We start from the raw sequence: 26,460 nt of genomic DNA on the forward strand, positions 1-26,460 counted from the left end.
GAACACCTACTATTAATTATGTAGGGTAGGAGTACTGATGGCTGTGTCAATTGAAGTTGTGTAAGTTAGGTGAATTCTGAGTTCATGACTGTACTTAGAGCTTTACAATAGGCATTTGCTTTGCACTCTTTATCATCCCCCCCCTCCTCTCTCACACTCCTCCTCCTCTTCCTTTTTGGACAGTCTCTTTACATAGACCAGGCTGGGGCTTGAAACTATCCCTGCCTCTGTCTCTCAAGTGATGGTATTACATGAGTGTGTCACCATGCCTTTTTTTTTTTTTTCTTTTTTTAATTAGAAGGCGAGAGTCTTGGTCCACTTGATTTCAGTATTTGAACATCTTTTTTCTGTATGCATTCACTCCCATCTCAGTCTCATCTAGTGTCTTGGTTTTGGCTGTCATGCTTGCCTTTAGCCTGTGACTCCCAGGTATGCAGCTGTAGGCAACAAGACCCCTCCAGAAACTCTGCTGCCTACTGGCTTCCTCCACATGACTTTCTCAGCCTGCTTTCTTGTAGCAGGCTTGTGTAGGATCACCACCACCCAGGGGTGACAACACCCACGATGGGCTGAGCACTCCTACATCAGTCACTAATTAAGGAAATGTCTTACAGGCTTGTCTGCAGCCTGACCTTTTGGGGGCATTTTCTCAGTTGAGGTTCCCTCTTCTCAGATGACTCTAGCTTTTGTCAAGTTGACGTAAAACTAACCAGCACAGAGTTCTTAACTATGGAGGAACCAAAGGGAGTTTTTAGGTTTCTTTCTGTCTTCCAGATACAGAACGGCACATCAGAAGTAGAGTGCAGTAGAGACTCAAGCAAACCAGCAGTATTGTTCATGGCATTTGCCTTAGGAGTTGCATCACAATGAGTGGAACACTTACAGCTTGGCCTGGAAACAACATTCCTTAGACAGCTGTTTAAAAATGAAACCCTCCCCTGTTATCAGATGAAAAAGATGAATCAGTTTGTGAGGAATCCGACTGTTCTGAATATGAGGGAACAATTAGGAGATGATGTCATTAGCTGAGAAAAAGGCATGCTGTAGGAAATTTAAGGTTATTCTCTGCACTGAACATTTGCTATTAGTAAGTATTTTCAAATACTCTAAAGGTTTTTTAGGTAATCTGTCCCTGACTGCTGGGTGTTTGCTTTTTAACTTTTATGCTTATAAACATCACATGATATCCATGTGTATGCCTAAGTATTTCTAGAGAATAAAATCTAAAGTGTATGTTAATGTGTAACACATTTAAAACTTCGATCTGTATTGGCTGGAATGATGGGACCAGCTAATATTCCCATCACTAGTGTGTCAGCTGGCCTGCACCCAGTCTGCTACAAGGTTTTCATATTTTTATTATTTTTTTTTATTTTTATTTTTTTTTGGTTTTTTCGAGACAGGGTTTCTCTGTGTAGCTTTGCGCCTTTCCTGGAACTCACTTGGTAGCCCAGGCTGGCCTCGAACTCACAGAGATCCACCTGGCTCTGCCTCCCGAGTGCTGGGATTAAAGGCGTGTGCCACCAACGCCCGGCTATATTTTTAATAAGATTCTTTGATTTGATTGTGGAAATGATTATTTTGCTAATATTTTCATCATAGTTTTATGATTAAACATTTTAATATGCTTACTGGTCATTTCTGTTCTGTTATGATCTGTCCTTCAGTTTGGTAGGGAGAGGGCTTCATAACTGTTCATAATTTTGTCTTGGTTATTCAGTCAAACCAAGAGAATATAAAACTCTAGATAGCATTTGTTTCTCTGGGCATGGTAGACTAACCATCCAGCCCTGCATTCTATCTGTTTTAGGTTATGAGTAGGAAGCAGTGGTGTATTGGAAACGTGTTTGGTGACTGATCTCTATTATAGTTATGAAATTGTATGACGTTTAGAATTAGAGGAACCTGTGGCGGTATATAGTCTGGTGTCTTCATCTTAGATAGATGAAGAGATTTACTTTTGCTGACTTGCTCCAAACTGTGGAGTAGTGAGGCCACATGGGAGCTAACTCAAACATCAGGTGAGCCTTTGTTAGGTCACAGATTAACATGCTCCATGTAGCCCTTGTAGAAAAGTTAACTCAGCTTGAAGAGGTTTTTCATTTTCTTTAGATCTATTTAGGTTCTTCAGTGTTCATTGAACACAATGAGAAAGGGGGTAAATTTTAAGTTGATATCTCAATCAAACTACATTTAAATAATGGCAGCATTTGAAAATGGCAGTCATTTTGTTAAAATATGAATCTGACAATAATGGAAAATCCTTCAAAATTTGATTCCTGTTTGCTGATGGCGACACTGTCAACAAAGCAGATAGCTCATGAAATAAACTTGTAAATAGTGGAGAACATAAAAGTATTTAGGAGTGGGCATTTAAAATGCCCAGTGGTAGAGCACTATTTGCCTAGCATGCACAAAGACCTGGGCTCAATCCTCAGAAATAAACAAACCCCCAAAACAACAAAAAAGGAAACGTACTCATAAACCCTGTATGGTCAAGAGAGAAATTTTACAAAAAGTGATAGAACACTGTGAAGGGGTGAAGAAAAAAAAAGACTACAATGTACTTGCTTTCACACTTGAAGTTTTTCAAATTGTTTTTGTAAGTTAACATATGAAGTAAAGATTTCATTATGACATTTCCACACACTTATGTCATTACACCTCTCTCCCCGCCCCATTAATTCTTTTCCCATATCTTCATCACACCTGCCCTCTTTTTTTTTTTTTTTTTTTTTTTTTCGAGACAGGGTTTCTCTGTGTAGCTTTGCGCCTTTTCCTGGAACTCGCTTTGGAGACCAGGCTGGCCTCGAACTCACAGAGATCCGCCTGGCTCTGCCTCCCGAGTGCTGGGATTAAAGGCGTGCGCCACCACCGCCCGGCCGACACCTGCCCTCTTAATAGGTCCCTTTCTCTTCCTGAATCACATGAATTCTATTATCCCCAAAACCTTCTGTCACTCATTGAGGGTTTCCTTTTGTCTTTCAAGACCTACATACAGGTAGACAGATAGGCACATATACATACATACACATGTAGAAACACACTCACATATCAGCATATGGTAGAAAACATGCATTTGTGTTTCTGAGCCTGAATTACTTTGCTTAACATGATCTCTGGTTCTATCCATTTTCCTACAAGTCATGATTTCATTTTTGTTATGGCAAAAAAATTTACATTGTGCTCTGTAAAACATTTTCTTTATCCATTCATTACTGGTGAGCATCTAGACTTTTTGCAGTTCTTATCTATGTGAATAGTGCAGCATTAAGTGTGGATGTACACACATTTCTGAGGTATACTGACCTAGAGTCTTTGAGTATGTACACAGGACTGTAGCTGGGTCATATGGTACTTCAATTTTGACTTCAGTAGTGTCTATGCCAGTTTATGTTTTCTCTATGTTCTAGAACACTTTGAGGAATATTGATATTAGCTCTTCCTTAATGGTTTGGTAGAATTAGGCAATGAATCCATCTAGTTTGGAGTCTTTGTAGGGAGATATTTAAAATTACTCCTTCAAACTTATTGCTTGTTAAGAATCTATCTTTTATTTAATAAAAATTCTGTTTGTTTATTAATAGGTATGTGTTATTTCACATGTATGTATGTATGTATTATGTGTTTAAGTCAGAGTATAACTGTAGGGATCAGGTCTCTTCTTCTACCATATGGATTTTAGGAACTGTTCTCAGGTAGCCATGAGCAAACACCTTTACCTGCCAAGCCATCCTGCCAGTCCTTGATTTAATTTTGATTTTAAATCTAGGTCTTATGTCTAGAAATGTATATTCTGTATTTTTGGGTTTTTGGAATTTAGGTTTTCTTTATTTTTCTTTATTTTTATGAGACAGGGTCTCATAGTGTAATCCTGGCTAGACCAGACTGGCTTTGAACTCAAGGAGTTCTTCCTTGGCTTCCTAAGTACTGGGACTAACCAGAATGTAAGTTTCAAAGTATTTCATAATGGTCATATGGATTTAATTGAAATCTTTTTGATATCTCTATTTTTTTATTCTTTTTTTTTTTTTTTTTTTTTTTGGTTTTTCGAGACAGGGTTTCTCTGTGTAGCTTTGCACCTTTTCTGGGACTCGCTTGGTAGCCCAGGCTGGCCTCGAACTCACAGAGATCCGCCTGGCTCTGCCTCCCGAGTGCTGGGATTAAAGGCGTGCGCCACCACCGCCCGGCTTATTCTAATTTTATTAGTTTGCATCTTTTCGTTAATTTGGCAAGGGGCTTGTTAACTTTATTAATTTTTTCAAAGGAGTAATTTTGATTGGTGTGTATTCTTTTAGCTCCCCATTAAATTATTTTCTGTCTTGATCATTATTATTTCTTGTTATCTACTGTTTTTGACAGTAGATATGAAATGAAAAACATTTTCTCGGTTTTCTAAGACCTTGAAGAGCATCATTAGGTTAGTTATTTGAGGTTTTTTTTTTTTTTTTTTTTTTTTTTTTTTTTTTTTTTAATGTAAGCTGTCAGAGCTATCAGCTTGCCTCTTACAACTGTATTAGCTGTAGCTTAGGTTCTGGTAAGTTGTGACTTCATTTTCATTCCACATTTTCCTGGCTTTGGGAGTTGCTGATGAGAAAAATCTGATGAATTATTTTTGTAGGTGAGCTGGTGTTTTTCTTACAGTCATATGTATGTTTGTTTATTTTAAAAGGCAAGGTCTCATGTAGTCCTGTCCTGTCCTGTAACTCACTGTGTAGACTAGCCTAGTTTCTGCTTCTTTCTCTGCCTCCCTGAATGTCGGGATTAAAGGTAGGTACCGTCACAGTAGGTACCGTCACACCTGGCTCTTAACAGTTTTGCAGTATTGTTTTCTTGCTTGCTTATTTTTGACATGCTGACTATAATATGCTTTTCAGAAACTCTTGACTGGTGCCTAACACTGAACAAAAACAAATTATAGGTTTGATAAGGTTTAAATTTTAGGATAGTCAGGTGAAACAGTTATTTCCTTTTTTAAAACAAGGTTTATTCTTGCAAATTAAGCTTAATTTCATTTTTCTCTTATACCATCACAATGATGGTAAAATTCCTTAAATACTCATTGTAGCTTAACTTCCTTGTAACTGAAAGTTTTCCTGTGTTCCACCTGGGACAAACCTCTCTCACCTGCCAGTTCCGCAGCCACTCGGACCCAAATAAACACACACAGGCTTATATTATTTTTAAACTAGGGCCATGGCAGGCTTCTTGCTAGCTAGTTCTTATATCTTAAATTAATCCATTTCTATAAACTTATAAGTTGCCATGTGGTTGTGGCTTACTGGTCTGCTGGCATGTTGTTCCTTTGGTGGCAGCTGGCATCTCTCCCTGCCTTCTTCATTTGTCTCTTTTGGATTTCCTGCCTGCTTCTAAGCTGACTTGCCATAGGCCAAATGGCTTTATTTATCAGCCAATCAGAGCAACACATATTCACAGCATACAGAAAGACATCACCTATCACTTCTTTGCTAAAGTAAACTAATACTTAATTAGCTGTAGGAGAATTTGGTATTTGTAGATTCCATTAGTTCACAAAGAACCTTTCACTTAATTTTCCCAATTTTTAAAATTATTTTGAACTTTTATGCATTTATTCCTTTAAAAATTTAATGAATAGCTGTAAAAGTCATAGTTCTGAAATCATCTTTCTATCTACAGTATTCTTCCTTCAGTTGACTGTGGATTGATAGTCCAGGCTCTGTTACCGTTGAGATGCAGGCTCGTTTAATGGTGAAAACTCTAGGTTCAAAGTCTCGGCTCTTCTGCTTTTGGCTCTGATTGCTTTTTCTGTCTTCATATTCTCTTTCTTTTCTGTTCTCCCTTCATTTTCCTATTCCTCCCTTCTTTGGCATGTGTTTAAACTCTGAGCTTTAGTGTCATTTTATCTGTGATGAGTCCTGTATTACAGGGTTTGGAGGAGCTTCTGAAGTAATGTCTGGAAAGAGTTTTGATAGAAGAGTAAGTGTTTGGCAAATATAAAAGTAATAAAATGGCACTCCCCCCCACACAGTCATTTTATTTATAGGAAGCATTTATGAATTATGTTTGGTTTGGTAAACAATGGGACAGATTCTAGGGTTAGGACATTGCAAGAATACTTTATGGAAGTCTCAAAAAAGGGTAATCAGTCATTTTACAAAGTAAAAAGTATCTTTCTGTTCTTGAGAGTAGATATTGTTGGTAAGAGATTATACAGCAGAAACCTTGCTGTGGTGGTGTGAATGAGAATCTTCCTCCACCCTACTCCCATAGGCTCATATGTTTGAATACTTGGTCTCCAGTTGGTGGAAATGTTTGGGAAGGACTAAGAAGGATGTCGGGGTGAGCTGTGAGGTTTCAAAAGCCTGCACCATTCCCAGTTAGCACTCTATCTCTCTGCCTGGTTGTTGCCTCAAGATGTACACTTTCAACTACTGCTCCAGCATCTTATTAAAGAAACAGGCAGGCAGGGCATAAATAGAGTGTAGTCTGGCTACATGTGGGGAAAGTGTTGTACAAGCATGACATGTTACAAAAGTACAGAGAAAGTAAAAATCACCAAGATTAGATGTTGGGAGAGGGCTTTTAATTGAAAAGGTGCTTTTTACTTTATTTTTTGAAGAGATAGAGAATCAAACTTGAATGAGAATGGGGCAGAATTATTCCAGGAAGGGAAAGCTCTGGAAAAGATGCATGTTCTTCCAGAGGCAGGTCTGGGTCCCTGGTAGAAATTCACGGGAGAGGATCAACAGAGACTTGTTGCTTCTGGAGAATTATTAGCATAGATGAATTTGCCAAAGCCATAATGACTCGATTAAGCATCTAACTTAATGCTTAATAAATGCTTGTCTAACTTAGAGGCTGAATGGCCAGGATTTGGCAAGAAGGAAATAGAATCATGGAAGGACCTTAAGGAAGCATCAGGAAGAGAGGAATCTAAAACAGAAGGCTCAAGAAAAAGGGAATCTAAAACGGCGATCTTGTCAGGAAAACTAAATATATGAGGTAAAGGGGACTAAAAGACCTCATTTTATTTTTGAAGCTTTTAGTTGATATAAAATTATTTTCTAAGCTGGGCATGGTGGTGCATGTCCAAGCCAGAAGCCAGTGGTATGCTAGCACTGTCTCAAATTGTTAAATACACTTTTCCATTTTTTTAGCACCTTTTGAAATTTCATTTATTTTTCTGTGTTTAATTTACTTTTGAAACAAATGTTTATTTTGCAATTGGAATTCAGATAATACATGCTGTATGTGGAAAGTGATTTGTAATTTATTTTTAAGCTGAGGAAATATTGTTAATATATATGTAAGTAGCCCTTGAAATATGAATTGACATTTGTTAGTTATTTTGTTTTGTTTAAGGGATGATAGTTAACTAGAATAAATGCATAAAGTGAACAAAACCAGGTTTCTGGGGAGATCTGACAATTGTCAATACATTTTAAAGAAAATATACATTCCTTTTCAGCACAAAGTACAATCCTTTTTGTGTAAGGGAATATATTGATGTCTTTGATTTCCTACACTAGAACTTCTTAAACATTTAAATTCAGTATGTTGTGATTGTTATATCTGCCCTCTGCTGGTTAAAATGTATTATTGCTATTAAACAAAATCACTTTAGTAATTTCTTTGAATGAAATACTTGTAACTTAAGAGTGCTATAAAATAGAGTTTTGGAAAAATGTCCTTATTTAAAAGGAATATATTCTTTTTGCTATAGTCCTATATAGTAAATTGTTCTGTTTAAAATGTCAGTAGTGCCCTGGTTGAGAAATACGTATTACACTAATGATTGATACTGCATTGTGGCTGTGTGTGTGTGTGTGTGTGTGTGTGTGTGTGTGTGTGTGGTTGTATTGTTGTTTGAATTTTTCTGTGAATTCTAGATCTGCTGTATTCACTGTGGAAGCTCCTAGCTATATGTGTCTATTTAACTGAATTTAAACATTCAGTTTGTTTCATTAGCTACATTTCAAGGTTTAATAGTCATGTTTAGCCAAGAGCTGTGGTATTGGACAATGCAGACTGTATAACCTGTTTTTAATATCACAGAAATCTCAATTAATAAATATGTTAACATTTAAAAAATTTATAGTTTATTAAGGCAAGGTCTCATGGAGCCCTGGCTGGCCATAATGAACTCATCATGTAGCTGAGTCTGGCCTTGAACTTCTGATCCATTTTTCTACCTCCTTACTATTGCTTTTATTATGCCTCCAGTGTTTTCCAGCTTTCACAGTTGAAATAAGGGTTATAATTTTCATGAAATAACCACTGTTCTTTTTTTTTTTTTTTTTTTTTTTTAATTTTGCAGTACAATTCAGTTCTACAAATCAGCCACGGATTCCCTTGTTCTTCCCCCTCCGGCCCCCCTCACCTTCCCCCCAGCCCACCCCCCATTCCCACCTTCTCCAGGGCAAAGCCTCCCCCGCGGACTGAGATCGACCTGGTAGACTCAGTCCAGGCAGGTCCAGTCCCCTCCTCCCAGGCCGAGCTAAGCGACCCTGCATAGGCCCCAGGCTTCAAACAGCCAACTCATGCAATGAGCACAGGACCCGGTCCTACAGCCTGGATGCCTCCCAAACAGATCAAGTCAATCAACTGTCTCACCCATTCAGAGGGCCTGATCCATTTGGTGACCCCTCAGCCATTGGTTCATAGTTCATGTGTTTCCATTCGTTTGGCTATTTGTCCCTGTGCTTTATCCAACCTTGGTCTCAACAATTCTCGCTCATATAAACCCTCCTCTTTCTCACTAATTAGACTCCCGGAGCTCCACCCAGGGCCTAGCCATGGATCTCTGCATCCAGTTCCCTCAGTCATTGAATGGGGTTTCTAGCTTGACAATTAGGGTGTTTGGCCATCCCATTACCAGAGTAGGGTGTTTGGCCATCCCATTACCAGAGTAGGTCAGTTCGGGCTGTCTCTCGACCATTGCCAGCAGTCTGTTGTGGGGGTATCTTTGTGGATTTCTGTGGGCCTCTCTAGCACTTTGCTTCTTCCTATTCTCCTGTGGTCTTCATTTACCATATAACCACTGTTCTTAAATTTGTAATACATTTGTTTCTTTGCCATGTGTCCTTTTTACATAGAACACTTTCTCCATAAATAATTAACTGAAGGATATTTTTGGTAGGATAGAAGATGGTTAGGATTTTATTGTACTATGTAATTTACTTCAGCTCGCATATATTTACTGCCAAATGATTAGTTTTCTCAGTGTAGGGTATTGAGTATTTCTGGCATTTTCATTCTTTGTTGTGAGTATTTGAGTTAGAAAGTAACTAACGATCACAGTTGAGGTAAAAGCTACTTTTCCTTGTTGGTGGGTGGAAAGAAATGTTAGTTAGTACAGAGAGAATCTAAGCCTTTTGACAGTGTGAGTGATTGTGTCGTCCGTGTTAGTTGGTTACAAGATTCAGACATGTGATCCAGTTTCTGGTGATGGTAACATTTTATAAAACTGTGGACTATCACAATCAGGACATGGACATTGATATAATTCACCAATGGTTGGTTTTACTTACTACACTTGTGTGTGTGTGTGTGTGTGTGTGTGTGTGTGTGTGTGTGTGTAAATAATTAGATATATTTATTTAGCTGTATGCATCTTTCCACATGTGAAGATTCCAAAATGTGCATCTCAAATCAAGATATGGAAGAGTTACATCACCGTAAAGACCTCTTAGTTGCCCTCTCATAAATGTATACACCTGTCTCCCATTTTTTGCTTTCACATGCCTAATTTTGGGAGCCTTGGGTTTCTTTTCCACTTCACTTTTCTTTCTTTCTTTCTTTCTTTCTTTCTTTCTTTCTTTCTTTTCTTTTCTTTTCTTTTCTTTTCTTTTCTTTTCTTTTCTTTTCTTTTCTTTCTTTCTCTCTTTCTTTCTCTGTCTCTCTCTGTCTCCCTCCCTCCCTCCCTCCCTCCCTCCCTCCCTCCCCCTCTCTCTCTCTCTCTCTCTCTCTCTCTCTCTCTCTCTCTCTCCCCCCCCCCCTGTCTGTCTGTCTGTCTCTGTCTGTCTGTCTGTCTCTCTCTCTCTCTTTTATTCATTCATTTTGTACTTTTGAGACAAGACCCAAGATCTTGTTATGTAGCGTGGCTTGGCCTGAGTTTATCTTTGTGCCATAGCCTAGATAGTTTTCCTAGAAGTAAACTGAGTTTATTGTAGTAAACCTAGTTTTATTTGCCATTTCTTGATAACTGATTTCTTTAGGAATGCTGTTTTATGTATTTTGTTTGCCTTTTCAGTTGTTTTAGTCATTGTATTTACATATTTGGCTAGAAATGGAGTTCAGTGTGGTGTTTTAGTAGTAACAGACATGGAAAGAAAATTACTTTTAAATGTTTTTTTAATTGAAATTTGCGTGTCTCCCAAGTTTGTTGAAGATAATAGTTATATTCAGGTTTATTTAGAGCATATGTCCTCATGCAGTTCTTAATAACTTGGAGAAAATGACAGAATTATTGATGTTGCTACTACTCCTATGTTCCAGTAGAATACTGCTGTGGGATGGTCTGTATGTCAAGTGTGTTGCTGATTGGTCAATAAATAAATCACTGATTGGCCAGTGGCTAGGCAGGAAGTATAGGCGGGACAAGGAGGAGAATAAAGCTGGGAAGTGGAAGGCTGAGTCAGAGACACTGCCAGCCGCCATGATGACAAACAGCATGTGAAGATGCCGGTAAGCCACGAGCCACGTGGCAAGGTATAGATTTATAGAAATGGATTAATTTAAGCTATAAGAACAGTTAGCAAGAAGCCTGCCACTGCCATACAGTTTGTAACCAATATAAGTTTCTGTGTTTACTTGGTCGGGTCTGAGCGGCTGTGGGACTGGCGGGTGAGAGAGATTTGTCCTGACTGTGGGCCAGGCAGGAAAACTCTAGCTACAGAATACTGTCATTGCTGACCAAATGATACAAATTATCTGCATTAATCTTGTACTCTCTGAAGACTAAATCACCATGTAGAGGAAATTTCTTGAGACATGATCTTCATTTATAAGTTTTATTTTACTTTGCTAAACACTGATAGCACATATTATTCAAGCCAAATGGAAACATTTGGTTTTATTCTGTACCGTGTTATTAAAACTGCTTTGTGTATCATCTCATTCACTTTTATACTTTTGAAAACATCTGTTTACATAATTATAGTTTGCTATTCTTAATGTAAAAATTGGTCTTCATTTTTGTATTCTTTGTGCTAAAAATAAAAGCAAAGCCAATTTACTGTATAGTTGTGTTTGTTAAATTTTTGATTCATCAGTGTTATTATATGTTATATCAAAGCCATTAAATGATATTAGTCAACCATCTGTTATTTGTGAACTTGATAAAAGAGTAGTTAGATTCTACAGTTAGTTCAGCATGTTGTTTTATCCAATAGTTTCTGCTTTTCCTTATATGAACCTTTTTTAAAGCATCAGTGCTTTCACTTCTTATACAGAGAGACATTAATTATCAAAATTATTTTCTTCACGACAGGGCCTTTATGGGTCTGCACCAGATCCTCTGTGTATATAGTATAGCTTTCAGTTTAGTATTTTTATGGAACTCCTAAGTGTGTGAATGAGTGGGTCTCTGAGTCTTGTGACTTCTCATGGGGCCCTTTTCCTTCTGTTGGCTTGCCTTCTCCAACTTTGATGTGATGGTTTTTGTTTTGGCTTATTATACTTTATTTTGTTATGTTTTGTTGTTATCTCTTAGAAGCCTGTTCTTTTCTAATGAAAGACTGAAAGGGAGTGGATCCGATGGGAGGGGAGGTGGGGAAGAATTGGGAGGAGTAGAGGATAATCTACTGTAATCAGGATATAGTGTAACAGAAAATAATATGTCTTTAATAAAGCGGGGCGGGGAACCTTAGACAAATGGGAAGGAGAATGGATTTGACTAAGAAATTATCCTGCTATGAGAAGATAAGCAGTGGTGGATAGTAACAAAATGAGGAGACTGTCCCACAACAGCTGTACCTAAGAAATGAGGCAGTCAGGTTCGCTGAAGTTTGGACAAACAAGCGCCTAGTGATACTCAGAGGCACACACCCCCTTTTTCTTGTTACAAGAAAATGGTTAACATTCTGGCCTTCCCCCGTGTCCACTCTCTCCTCTCTTTTAAAAGTTTCAGTCACCATATCGCTAGTGTTGAAGTTAAGTGGAAATTGAGCATGGGGTATTTTTAATTTTATGACAAGCAAAAACTAATAACTTAAAACTACAGTAAGTTTTCAGAAATCCATTTTCCTTGGCTGAAGTGTTCTTTCTTCTTTGTCAGTCACTTCTTCCTCCTACCCCAAATCCCATCCCAGTCTGTGGCAGGACTAGTCCTTACATGTTCCTGTGAGAAAATAATATTCAGAGAAGGGAAAAAAGAAACAGTGATACTTACATACAATGGGATGCTACAGAGTTCAATAGTGTCCACTCCTCCTTTCGGTTCCAGGACCCCATCTGGTGCAGACACATGCAGGCAGGTTCTGTGCATGCTGCCCCCGTCTCTGTGAGTTCATATGGTATTGGTCCTACTGTTTTGAAGGTCTTGTTTCTTTGGCATCCTCTATCCCCTCTGGCTCTTAGACTCTTTCTGACTGCTCTTCCATAGGATTCCCCTGACCCCTGATGGGGAAAGATTTGATGGAGATGCCCCTTTTTAGTGTTTTGAAGTTTCTCACTCTCTGCATGTTGTCTGGCTGTGAGTCTCTGTATTTGTTTCCATCTGCTGGATGAGGAAGCTTCTCTGATGATGGCTGAGCAAGACCCTGATCTAAGAGCAAATCAGAATGTCAGTAGGGGTCATTTTACTGCTATGTTCCTTTTGGAGAATAGTAATTTTTGGTTTTCCCTTAGGTTGCTGGTCTCAGGTTCTTGATAACCCAAGCAGTATTGGGTGTGGGTTCCATCTCATGGAGTGGACCTTAAATCAGATCAGAATATCACTCTTTCTTTCCTGCTGATGGACTGACCCTTAAGTTGGTTCCACGTCTTGACTGGTATGTGCTGTGACTAAAAGAGACTTGGTTGTGGCTTGAATGGAATGGTGTCCTTCACAGTTGTGTTATCAGTACTTGGAAGGAAGTCTCTTGGAGGGCTCTGCTCGTGGGAAGCCTCCCATGTGTTGGTAGGTGGACTGAGGAAAGTATTCCTACAGCCATAGCATTTCTCTGTACAGCTCCAGAAACCTTCAAGAACATGGCTGGTTGATTGGAAGCTCCCCCAGTTTTGCAGAATGGCATGGCTGAAGTTGTGGTTGCTGCCAACGGGGTCCACCTTCAGGCATGGTAGCAGTATCATGCAGAGTCCCACTGTACTTAGGATCCACTGAGACAACAGAGGTGGCTCATTTCTGGTTCCCATCTGTGCCCTATCTGGTATAGTTACTTGGTTTTGTTCCCCACACCTTCCAAAGGGACAGGGAAAGGATTTGGCAGGTTTGAGTCAACCAGCCCAACAATTCATGCCTTAGTAACTTTAGTCATTTCAATAGGAAAACCAATAAGAGCTTCTTACCCTATAGATTTAACGTGAAATCAACATTCTTCAGTGAGCTTTATCTAACAGTGCTGAACCCTTTGAAATACCCGTTTAGACGGTTAGGTCCTCCAGATCTATCTAAATAAATAAGTATGTGTAAGAAATATGTATGTAGTAGTCAGTATAAGGCTTTGTGTCTGTCTTAGAACACATTTCTTGTGGCTTGGCAGAATTGTATGCAATTATTGTGTACTGAATGTTTGAATTGAAGACTCAAGAATAATCTATAGAGTTTTGCTTTTCAAAAATGTGGTCAGTGGATGGCAGAATGGGCATTTTTGGGAACTCACTAGAAAGACAGAATTCTTGGTGTCAGTCCAGGAACTGCAGAATTAGAGCTGGTGTTGTCACAATATCCCAAGTGAAATGGACAGTAAGCTGAGATACCAGTATTCTTTAACCTTTTGTGGTTTGAGACTTTACTGGTAAATTTATTAAACTACTTACTTATCTACTTTAACCTATTTTAGATTTCTGTGTAAGCTTCAAACTATGACATATTGTTATGTAATAAATTGTAAGAAATGGTTAGGGGTAGCTGAAGGAGGCAACTGTGTCTGGATTAACTGTGGAAGTCCAAAATGTGATTCGGTTTATAGATGCCAGTTCCCAAACCTAAAGTGGAATATTCAGACGTAGAGGGGTGTGTGTGTGTGTGTGTGTGTGTGTGTGTGTGTGTGTGTGTTTTCTGTGGGGAGGATGGATCTGTAGGTGTGTGTTTAATTTTTACTATTTTGTAATAACTGGCTTCAGTGTGGTTTTGTAGAATAACCTTCACCTATAGATGAAAGTGTACACTTAAAAGAGCTTGCAGTTTTTAAAAAGCTTAATACCTATTTATGACTCTTATGTAGCTAATTTTTCATGATCAGATAATTTTTAGAAATCCAGAAATGTTTTCCAGAAGCTTTCTAGAAACTTAATTTTTCCACTTAAAAATTCTACAAGCAGGGCTGGAGAGATGGCTCAGAGGTTAAGAGCACTGACTGCTCTTCCAAAGGTCCTGAGTTCAATTCCCAGCAACCACATGGTGGCTCACAACCATCTGTAATGACATCTGGTGCCCTCTTCTGGCCTGCAGTCATACATGCTGTATACGTAATAAATAAATAAATCTTTAAAAAAAAAAAAAAAAAATTCTACAAGCAATATGTGAAAATAATCCTGAAAAAACTTAAAATAATGAACAGAAAGAAGGTATTTAAAGTATGAAGAGTAACAGAGTCAGGGTTTGTGTTTTTATATTCATGTTAGTGTCTGCAGTGTTCTCCGGAATTTCTTGACCATGACTGAAATAAATGCCATTTAGAGAACGTCAGTTTTTATATGCATATGAAGTTAGTAAGACAAACACTTGTCTTCTTACCACCTGCCTTCAGAAGCAGAATAACCAGTGCCCTCCAGGCCTGCTGCCTGCATACTGTTCCCAGACATTTTTCTCTGATCACATTCTCATTTCTCAGTACCAGACCCTGCCTCGGTTCCATGACAGATGTAGAAGCTTTTAGTGGATATGTGTTATATTCATGTTTTCAACTTCATACATGGTTTATTCCTTTTAAAACATTGTTAAAATCTGATACTTTTGAGATTTATCATTGGATGTGCGGCTTTTTGAGGCAGTCTTGTTTTCCTTATTGCAGATATCCTTGTCCACTGTATTAGAGCACAGTTGAGGCCTTTGTAGTTTAAACAACATTTTGAGAGTAGACATGTTTTCATGTTTCTTGGACAAACATTTTTTTCTTTCAAGTACCCACTTGTTTTTATCTGCTCATTTTTTTTTTTTTTGGTTTGCCCTTTCTTATTGATATCCCCCCCCCCTTTTTTAGATATACTCTTGCTATTTACCATAGACTGACCCTGAACTCATAACCCTCCTGCCTGAGCCTCCAAAGTTTTGGGATTATAGGCCTGCATACCATTCACAGAAATATTTACATTTTTTTTTTTTTTTTTTTAATGAGCCTTCTGCACTTGGAATCTTAGCTACTCAAGATGCTGCAGGACAGTCATAAGTTTGAGGCCAGCCAGGGCTGTTTAATGAGACCCTGTCTTACAAATAAAATTCTTAGCCGGGCTGCAGTGGCTCATCCCAGCACTCAGGGGCAGAGCCAGGTAGATCTCTGAGTTCTAGGCCAGCCTGGGCTACAGAGTGAGATCTAGGACAGGCACCAAAACTACATAGAGAAACCCTGTCTCAAAAAACAAAAACAAAAACAAAAACAAAAACAAAAACAAAATCTTCTTTATTTGGTTTATTGTTAACGTTTTAATTATTATCTTATTTACTTAATAAAGAACTTTTCGTTGAGGTATATATTGCTGCTGTTCAAATATGCAGAGTGAACACTGTTGGAATTAAGTAGTTTTAAAGTCTTGAAGTTAGGGAAACATTGCCAGGAAAGCAAGACCAGTAGAATGACTAAGGTTCTTTTCTCTCTCTGTGTGTGATGTATGCAATAAACATGAGTGTGCAGGCTCTTGTGTGCTTATGTGCTTATGTGCGGCCAGAGCAGGATGTTGTCTGGTATTTTCCCTATGGATCCCTGTTTGCCATGTTGTCTTGACAGGATTTCTCACTGAACCTGAAGCTCACAGTCTTGGCTAGGGTGCTGGCTGTCCAGGGATCTTCCAGCTCTGCCCTCCAGTGCTGGGGTTATAGGCATGCACTGGTGTGCTTGGATTTTTACATGGATGCTGGGGATTTGAACTCAGATCCTCGTGCATGGATAGCAAATGCTCTTACTCACTGATCCATCTTCCCAGTCCTGACCAAGGTTCTTAAAGATTGATTTATAACCTTTCAGTGCATGTATGGCATGGCATTCTCTGAAACTGTTGCCAGTACCATTTGAAAAAGACTTGAGCATGTGATTTCTGTAAGCTTCTATCAATCATTGTTTAAGAGTTAGAATACAACTAGTGTATAGTCAGGATGTTCTAGTTTCTAATACCTGCCTTCCCTTGTTTCTTTCCTTCGTTAGGTCCCCGATGGGCTTCCTGGAATATTGGTGTGTTTATTTGCATCAGATGTGCTGGAATTCATAGAAATCTTGGGGTTCATATATCTCGGGTCAAGTCAGTCAATCTAGACCAATGGACGCCAGAACAGATACAGGTAAACATCACTTTACAAAAAATTATTAGAAATGTATTTTAAATAACTTTAAAATACTTAATCTATCTTGTGTCTAAGGATTAATATTAAAATACATGCTGAAATGGCATATGCCATGTCAAAAAATTTAAATGTTATTTCATTTATTAATTCACATATACTAAATTCTTGTTGAGTCTGTGGTAGCCAGTTTTAAATCTATTTTTCTTTAGTCTAAAATGTTGATTTCACAGTATTTAAAAATGTTTTATTTGGTTGGTGAAATTTGCCACTATTAGTTCCATAGTTTAATATTCCTACCAGTAGAGGGAGTCTGGGTAAAGATAAAGGAAAAAAAAATCATCTCTTGCCTGAAAAACGGACTTGAAGGCTTTCTCTTCTGTATGGAGAAGTGTTCTTGGCGTTCGGAGAGGGGCTAGCAGTGGATGACAGTCCAGTGAGAAAATGTTGTTTTGTCCAGTTTGGGTTTGTGTAAAGTAGTTAGCTTGTCATAGATCACTTTATAATTGTAAGAGTTTGCTGTTTTTCCAGGGTGACAGTTTTAAATCTTTAAAATCTTACTTATTAATGCTTCAGGTTAGCTGCCTATGTAAAAACAATTACGTTTATTGGTCTTACTGTGTAATTCACAGTAAAATCACACTGATTTTATTATACCTTTTGAAATTGCCATTAAAAATTCTAAATATATTAACACACAGCTATCTTTGGTGTCACAAAAGATTACTTCCAGGATGACTGCTGATACCCAAACCCACTGGTGCTCAGGTGCTTCTAACAGATGGAATCACATTTGCATGTATCTGTTCATACTCATTTTCGCACATGCTTTACATCATTCCTAGTTACTTACAGTATTGGATACCATTTAGATATCATGCAAGTAGCTGTTAGACTATTTTGTTTAAGAATAATGACAAGAAAATAATGTAGAAAGACGCACGCACGCACGCACGCACGCGTGCACGCGAATGCCCACAGTGATATATTCAGTACAGATGTGGGTTTTTCCTCCTGTTACACACACACACACACACACACACACACAAGCACACAAGCACACATGCATGCATACAGTAATAAATATATTCAGTACAGATGTGAGTTTTTCCCTCCTTTTTTCAGTCTGGAGTTGTTAAGAGGCTATAGATGCAGAGCTCAGAGATACAGAGGACAGTGGTATGTGGTTGAACTTCAGTGATACACAGACATACCTCAGAATCAGAAAAAATACACCTACATGGTTGTGGCCTATGTTAACAGAATTTGTAAAGATCTTCAGACTATAAAGTCAAGTATGGTTGATTTAGTTCTGTCTTAAAATTAGCTTCTGAGATTATTGCTGGTTAAGGCCATACAAGGAAATATTATCCTTTGAGTGTTTTCAAAATTCCAGAGGAGAAACCATACAGATTAGATCAGCAAAGGAGAACTTTTGAACACTTTATATGAGATAGTGTTCCTATTACCATCTCTGTAGCAGATGTGGTAACTAAATGACATCTTTCTCAGGAAAGGATGATGAGTAGATTAAAATATTTAAGTTGTATTTGTAAAGTCTTATAGAGGATAAAATATTGAAGACAAAAGGGGGTGTACTTTTTAGTGACTCATTCTAAACCAAGGACAAGACACAGACTTATTAGACATTCTAGATCTTTGGAAATATTTTAAAAAGACCGTTGAGAGAATTTGAATAACAGATTATTTGAGGCAGGTAGCTGTACAGTTTAGAGTATAATTTTCCCATCAGAACTGTAGTTAATTGATTTTTGTGAAATAGATAATAGGTACGTGGCAAGGTACTGACTTTAAGAAACCAGGGATTTTAAAAACAAATAATGTACAATATTTGAAACATATTTGAACATAATTATTTGGTGTTACTTGTCGACTTCTTGAAGTAAGAATTATTATGGAATGTAAGACTTTATAATTCCAATTGTTGGTCACCAGTGATACTCTGCCTGGGCCATAGCCCACAGAGCTCTTCTTCCCACTGTGCCATGATGAGAAGTAAGGCTAGGATGTCCTCAGGAATCCAGTGATAATCAGTTGTTTTACTTTAAAACATAATCACATAAACAGGTGGGCCATCTAGCATTTTGTGGTGGGCCCTGTGAGTACTTGTAAGCCATGCAAAGTAGTTACTATTGTTTTTAAAAACATGTTCTGAGATGACCAATTAAAACAAGTGTTTGTTGATAATGCTGAGTTTTCCAGGCTATGTTTTGTTCAATCTATATTTTGTCTTAGAACATTGCAAGGCAGTAGAACAAAGTCATTAAGACAGACTGCCAAAATTAGACTTGTATGATTTTCTAGGGTATTTGGTCTTAGGAGGCATTAATGTTTTATTTTGATGTTTTACTTGCAGAATAAGAATAATGTTGTCTGCTTTGTAGGGAGAATCATGTAAGTTAGAATGGGTGAAACATGAGCTAGTCTAGTATCTGACACATTTTAAACAAACAATAAATGCTAATATGTTAATTAATAGTATTGGTCCATTTCTCCATTATATAAAACCCTCAGCATTGTTGCCCTGAAATATCTTAAAATAAGCAATTTAGCTTCTTTCTGGTAATCTGTTGTGATGAGTTAGTTTCTAAATTTACTGCTGAGGGTCAGTTGTTCTGTATTATTGAATATTACGAATTTCTGTTTGAGAGCACTAGCCAAAAATAGTAATTTCATCTATAATGGTTAATCTTGATTGTCAGTTTTACTAGGATTTAAAATTACTGTGGTAACACAACTCTGGGCATATCTTTGAGGGATTATCTAGATTAGGTTAATTGAGGTAGAAAGGCCCACCCTAAATGTGGGTTGCATCATTCCATGGATTGGGGTCTCTTTCTGAATAAACAGGAGAACGTGAGCTGAGCACACCTTTAAGTCAAGAATCTCTTGACTCTTGACTGGCTGTAGGGTGACAAACTGCCTCCTGTTCTTGCTACCATGCCTTCCCTGAATATATCCCCTAGAACCATAAACCAAGATAATCCTGTCTTTCCTTAAGTTGTTTTTGCCCAACATTTTGTCATAGCAAGGAGACATGTACTGATACAGATGGCAAGGCATTTTGATATGGCAGGCATGAGCAACCATGGTTGACAACTTCCCTTTCCTTTTTGGGTAGCCTTGTTCTTTTATTTTATACACCTCTCTCCTCAGTGAACTTCATGTAATATTTAGAAGCACGGTTCCGTGCTTTCTGAGACTTTCTTGTCCTGCCTATCTCACTTTGACACCCTCCGCCCCCATATCTGTTATTCCTGCCTTGCAGAAATTTGAGCCAGTTCTTAGGAATACCCTCTCCAGTCCTGTGGAGCCCTGTCCTGGAAGAGCAAAGGTGGTTGTTTGAAAGAGTTTATTCAGTGGCTGGACTCTTTTCTCTTAGTCTAAACTTAAGGACCCCTTTGCACTTGTTACTGGCTGGCTTATTATTGAAAATCCTTTTCAATAATAAGTGCTTTTCTCTAACTATTTCAGTGTAGTTTACAGTTCATAGTTTTCCCTTTTTTGTTTTTTTTGATTTAACATCTATTAGTTGTAGGCATCAAGCAGATCTAGTGGTTGTTAGGGGTTTGTCCCTACTGGATTGAGTTTGAATTTTATGGAGATAAACAATTACCTAATTTTGCTGTAAATATTACCCGTAGACTTTTCAGAATTTTGTTTTGTATTGGGGTGTCTGTGTGTTTGTATTTGTGCCTATGTGTATAGAGACCAAAGGAAAACTCTGGATGTCCTTCAGCTCCAAGACAGGCAACCCATTCCTAGCGCTGACCTTTTTATTTGTTAGCCCATGGTATCTAGTAGGGGCATTGTCAGCCCATTATGTAAATTTAAACTCTTTTTATGTGTATGTGTGTGTGTGTGTGTGTGTGTGTGTGTGTGTGTGTGTGTGTGTGTGTATATTAGGAAGCTTGAACAGGAGTAGAGTTTTTGAGGGTCTTTAGTGTTAGTTATCTCTCTTTACCAGACTACCCATGACCCATTTTAACCCTTTGTGTTCCATTATTCTCCTTTGTTCCTTTAGTCTACTGTGTTCTATCTCCCTTCCCTTAAAAAATCCCCTCCCCACACTGTGACTCTTTACTAATTTTATGACCTCTATGAAGCACACATGGAGATGAGTTAACATTCCCAAAGTGAATGAAAGCATGTGATATTTGTTGTTCTGGGTCAAGGTTACCTCACTCAGGATGATTGTTTGTAACTTTATCCATTTACCTGTGTATTTCATTTTTCTAAACAGCTGATAATATTTCATTGCGTACCATATATTTGTCACCCATTCATCAGGTGATAGACATCTAGGCCACTCCTGTTTCCTGACTATTGTGACTACAGCAGCAATGCAATGGATGGGCAGGTGTCTCTGTGGTAGGATATAGGACCCTTTGAGTATACGTGCAGGAGAGGTATAGTGGTACATGTAGTGGATCTGTATCTGGTTTTTTGAGAAACAACACTGATTTCCATGCTGGCTACACCAGTTTGTACTCCTACCAGCAGGGACTAAATGTCACCCTGCACACTTCCAAACATTATAGGTTATTGTTGATGTTCTCTAGAACTTGATGCTGAAGATACCACATAGAACATTGAGAAATCCTGGAAGCTTCATCCTGCTGTCTAGCTTTCATAGTGCTAGAAGGTAGTCTGCATGCTACTGGAGGAGAAAAATAGTCATCAGCTTTATCCACCTGTGAATCCTGAGAGCTACAATAACAACCAGCCTCTCAAGACATGCTCACCAGTGCATGGGAGAAATCTAACTTTCTGGTTGGATTTAAAGCCTGCTTCACAAGATGAAACTGAAATCTGACATCATTATGAGTTAAAGAACCTGTAGCTAGGCCTTAAGGGAAAACCTACTGTGGGAGACCAGCTCCCACATTTATTTACCCCAGGGACTCTTGAGGAGAGAGGGATAAGAGATTTAGATAGAAGTATAGAGAGGGGAGAAAAACAATAGAAACACAGGATAGCCTCGGGAGGGCTTGGATCCTTATCCACTGGTCCTTACTGTCTCTTCTAAAGGGCTATTTATAGGAATGCCAAGGAGTGGAGCAAAGACCTTCCCCTAGCACAGCCAAGTGCAGACCCTTCTAATCACCTAGTAACCATGCTCATGGTCAAGCAATCCTGATGCAGCCCTGCTGGATGAAGCAAGCTCAGATCTCACTAGGAACCTTTGTGGTCCTCCACAACTTACTACTATTATTCTGCTAAATGGATATAGTATTAAAACAGATCTTAATGACATTGTTATACACATAGATTAGTGTACCTCTTAGCTCTCATCAGAGATGCTTCTTTTTGCAGTGGACAGTGATTAATAAAGAGATCAGTAAGTGGCCGATGTGCAGAGAATAAGAGACTTTTGAATGCTTTGCCCTAAATGGGACATCTCTATCACACGCTTGCCTTTCAAGACTTGGGTTGTGGAAGAGGGGGAGGGGAGGAAAGAGTGTAAGAGCCAAGGGTGGTGGATGATTACAGTGAAACTGCTTTGGGATACAGCAGGGCACTTGTATATGTGAACAGTGGTTGTGACAGATTGTGTGAGACTTGCACGAGCTCAAGCCATACCAAGTCCCAGAAAGAAGGATGTGCGGTAGTAGGTGGGTTGTAGACATGAAGTTCCACCTCTAGCTGAAAAGTTGTTGGCCGTTGATAGTTGATGGGAAGGGGAAAGTCAGCTTTCTTTAAGGGTGTGGCAGCCACACTCCAGTGGAGGCCATACAGACGAGAGTGTATGAGCAACACAAATTGGAATTGTTGGGTTAGAAAAAAAAAGAAGACACAAAGTTTGGGTATGTAAGGTTTAGGAAGTATGGATTTGACAGGAGTTAGGGGAGGGAGTTGAATCAAATATAATCAAATACATTGTGCAGAATTCTCAAAGATTACTCATAGTCAAACCCTTAGATACTGTTCTTCAGGAAGCTGTTAATCTTGTTTCTTGAGTCAGAGTCTCTCTCTGTGACCTATGGTTTGTCAAGTGGGCTAGGCTGGCTGGCCAGGGGGGTCTCAGGGATCTGGCCTCTTCCTCTCCAGTGCCAGGGGAAGAAGCTTGCAGCGTCAAACCTGGCGTTTTACGTGGGTGCTGGCTACTGAACTCTCAGGCTCTCATGCATGCATAGCCATCTCCCCAGTCCAGCTGTCTACCTCCTCTTCACACCTTCACACCTCTCCTGAGAAGATTCTAGAAACGTCAAAAACTGTTTCTGCTGTTACATAAATCCTGTGACAGTTAACACTTAATAGAGCAAAATTATAGGCTTTTTGAAGTTAATTTGGAGAGCTGCATGATTAAGCAATATTTTACCTATGTGTGTTAGCACATTAATTTCTTAAGCTTTTGCTCTTTGATAAACATTCACAGTGTCTTATAGAACTAGGAACATAATAAACTGTCAGCACACAATTCTATACATTTATTCAAGAAAATTTGAGATAAAAACAAGTTGTTTTTTATGGAACATTGCTCATTATAACCTCATCAAGCTGAAAAAAAAAAAAGGCTGAATCATGGCCTCATGTGAATGCTTTTTAAGTTGATTGGTAGTCTGTTCATGCTGAATTCTTACCAGGCTCTTTAAATGGATTTCCAAAGATGAGCAGAGAATGGGAACAGCATACAGCATTGAGTTTATTATGTACATGTGAAGAGACGTAAGACATTAAATAAAATACTGTTTTATAATAAAGCTATAAGAGACCTTTAAAGCAAATCCATTTGGGGAAAAGTCACATAAATTTTGAATTTGAATGTGCAGGATTGTGCCCTCAACTTTCGTTTTCCTTTTGATTATATATATGTATATATATATATGTGTGTGTATATATATATTTCTTCTTGATTTATATATATATATATATATATATAAAACATCTATAGGTATACAGTCATATTTTTAAGTTGAAATTTTAATGGGAACAGTAGTAATTTTTTTAATGTACATATTTTAGAATTCTCTATGCCTAATGATGGCTGTGGTTCTTGGCTCAGAGTAGTTAACAAAATTGCAAGATGGTTCTTAAAGGAAATTCTTCTGTTAAACTCACAGTGCCTAATCGAGATAGACTTCAGATAGCATAACCAAAGCCACACTAAGTTTTTTGAAGATAAGGGCTTAAGTCCCCACATAGAGTACTATATTTGGTAGCAGATTGTTAGACTTATTGAATGTATACCTGTGTAAGTGGATAGTCTCTAAGTAGTTCTTACTAGTTTCATTGCACATCACATTTAGACTTACACTCTTTCTTTGCTGTATGTGTGGACACAATAATGATAGAGGGTAGGAGAACTATGGACCTGGATTCTTGTTCTAGCTCTGTTAACTACATGATGAGCGATCTTCAGCATACCACTAACTTAGCAGTGGCTCTTTTTTTCCCCTCGATATATTAGTCATTGTTAAGTTTTAGCATTAAATCTAATTATTCTTTTTATAGTAAGCTTTGCTTATGAAATGCTTAAAGCAGAGAATGGGCAGAGAAGATTGAGGCCGAACAATGGAAAATACATTGTGTTTGAAAAAGTAAGGTGTGTTTTATATGTACCACAGATGATGAAGATGAATGTTATAGCTAGGATTGGTTTGATGTAGATCTTGTGACTGTTAGGGATTGGAGGCAGGAACACAATAAAAAGCTCTTGCCGGGCGGTGGTGGCGCACGCCTTTAGTCCCAGCACTCGGGAGGCAGAGCCAGGCGGATCTCTGTGAGTTCGAGGCCAGCCTGGGCTACCGAGTGAGTTCCAGGACAGGCGCAAAGCTACAGAGAAACCCTGTCTCGAAAAACCAAAAAAAAAAAAAAAAAAAAAAAAAAGCTCTTAAAATATTCCGAGTCGAAAAGTAACATGTTGTGTTTAAGAAAATTAGTCTGATGGACATGTTCCTGCAAAAGCTCAGCCACTTAGTAGCTAGATGTTGAGCTATGGTAATGGCAATGGGTATGATACATGGGAGAAGCCTTCAAGAAATATAGAGAAGAAAGAGTCTAGGATAACTCCTGAGTATGGCCTTAAGCATGTAGGATGAAACTAATTGCTTACTTTTGAATTTGAAATGGTGTAAATTTCATAGTATAGATGACACAAGAGTTTTGTTATAACAATATTTAATTTAGTTGCCCTTTCTTTTAAAAAAGAATACATACTCTCAGTATATTATATATTATTATATTAATTAATATATTAAATGCTGCAGCAGATAAATCAGGGTTTCAGAATATTGTGAAATTATAAAAAGGTCTCCTCTAATCCTATGCCATCAGTAAAAGATTGTATATTTTAGGGGCTGGAGAGATGGCTCAGTGGTTAAGAGCACTGGCTGTTCTTCCAGAGGACCTGGGTTCAATTCCCAGTACCCACATGGCAGTTCACAACTGTTTATAAGTCCAGTTCTAGGGAATCCGGCATCCTCACACAGACGTACATGCAGGAAAAATACCAATGCACATAAAATAAAAATAAACTATTTAAAAAAAAAAGATTGTGTATTTTATGTTTTTAAACACTAATTAAAAGACATCAGCCTCTTTCCCCTAAACAGTTTCATGAAGCTGAAGGAATGGATTCTATATTAAACATTTCAAAGAGTTCCCGAGACAAAAAATGGTGGGCCTTTCTTTCCAGTGGCTGGATTGCAAAAGCTCTTGAAACCAGGCCAGAAAGTCTTGCTCATATGTAAGGAATCCTGATGCTATTGAGAAGGAAATGGACAGTTGTTGTGGAAAATTTCAAGTAGTAGTAGAGATGAGTCTCTTGACATGAAGACTTTCTCTAGGAACTACAAGAATTCATTTCTCTTTTAATAATAATTTATTCTTAAAACAATCATATACATTAGTCTAGGTCATTGAAAATCTTCTTCTGTATCTTTAAGGATCTTTGATGATAGATAGGAAGCAAGTCGCTTCCCTTTCCTGTAAAATACATTAAACTTTTAAGATCCTCAACAGCCATAGTGTTTCTTTTAAGATGATCTTGTTGAGGAAAGATGTAAATAAGTGCCATGAGTATGCTTTGAATCCATTTTTGAATGTAAGATCTACTTGGATTAGATTTTTTTGAAATTTATACTATTAGTTGGTTCATAACCTTTTGACCCATTAAAAGACTTTATTCTTAGTTGAAGGATCAAGTCTTCCACTATGGTTCAGGGCCTTTATACATTAGCTATTAGCTAAGTTAAGCTTTTCTGTAAGTTTTTTTTAAACATTTATTTTTATGTGTGTTTCTGTACACACACATGTGTGCACGTTCTCAGGTGGTCAGAAAAGGGCATCAGATCCTTTGTAGCTGGAGTTACAGGTAGTTGTGAGCCTTTGGATGCATGTACTAGGAACTGAACTTGGTCCTCTGCAAGAATAGCAAGTGTTCTTTACTGCTGAGTCCTCTCTCTAGCCCCCTTCTAAAGCTTTTTTCCATTTGTGACCTGTTTACGTGTGAAATATTTACATAAATTGGGTTTATAGGTATGTAAAATGGCATACAAACCAAACATTTATTGATAATAAGAATATTTATTTTAAAGGAATTCTTTAGCATATATTTGAGCTTACTGTCTATGGTGTTAAAGATGAAAGGAAATTTGCATACTAATGAGATGGATGTGCTTGTTCATGGTTACATAAAGTTTAATGTTAGCTGAATGTTTGATATTACAGGTTAGAGAGTATCTTCAACAGAGTTGTTTGATATTTTGATTTTATAAACATCAATGCTAAGAATGCCACTTTGTATAAATAAACAGCACAAAATGGCAGAAGTATGATTAAGGTCATTGCAGAAATTTTTG

The 26,460-nt window shown here is 38.0% G+C and overlaps 1 protein-coding gene across 6 annotated transcripts in view; it reads left to right on the plus strand.

Moving 5' to 3' along the window:
* Positions 1–26,460, plus strand: part of Smap1 (small ArfGAP 1) — a 108,248-nt gene that overhangs the window by 18,829 nt on the left and 62,959 nt on the right. For 4 of the 6 annotated variants that reach the window (XR_009383444.1, XM_059281462.1, XM_059281463.1 and 1 more), the window contains exon 2: positions 16,503–16,636. Coding sequence is in view for 3 of the 6 variants with exons in the window: in XM_059281462.1 (XP_059137445.1) it covers positions 16,503–16,636 (134 nt within the window). In the remaining 3 variants the exon portion in view is untranslated. Of the gene's footprint in view, positions 1–894; positions 1,088–6,837; positions 6,985–16,502; positions 16,637–26,460 lie in introns of those variants that run through there. The other 2 variants (XM_059281466.1, XM_059281465.1) reach the window with 2 other exon arrangements.

The sequence above is a fragment of the Peromyscus eremicus genome, chromosome 16_21, assembly GCF_949786415.1.
Source record: "Peromyscus eremicus chromosome 16_21, PerEre_H2_v1, whole genome shotgun sequence".
Classification (NCBI taxonomy): Eukaryota; Metazoa; Chordata; class Mammalia; order Rodentia; family Cricetidae; genus Peromyscus; species Peromyscus eremicus.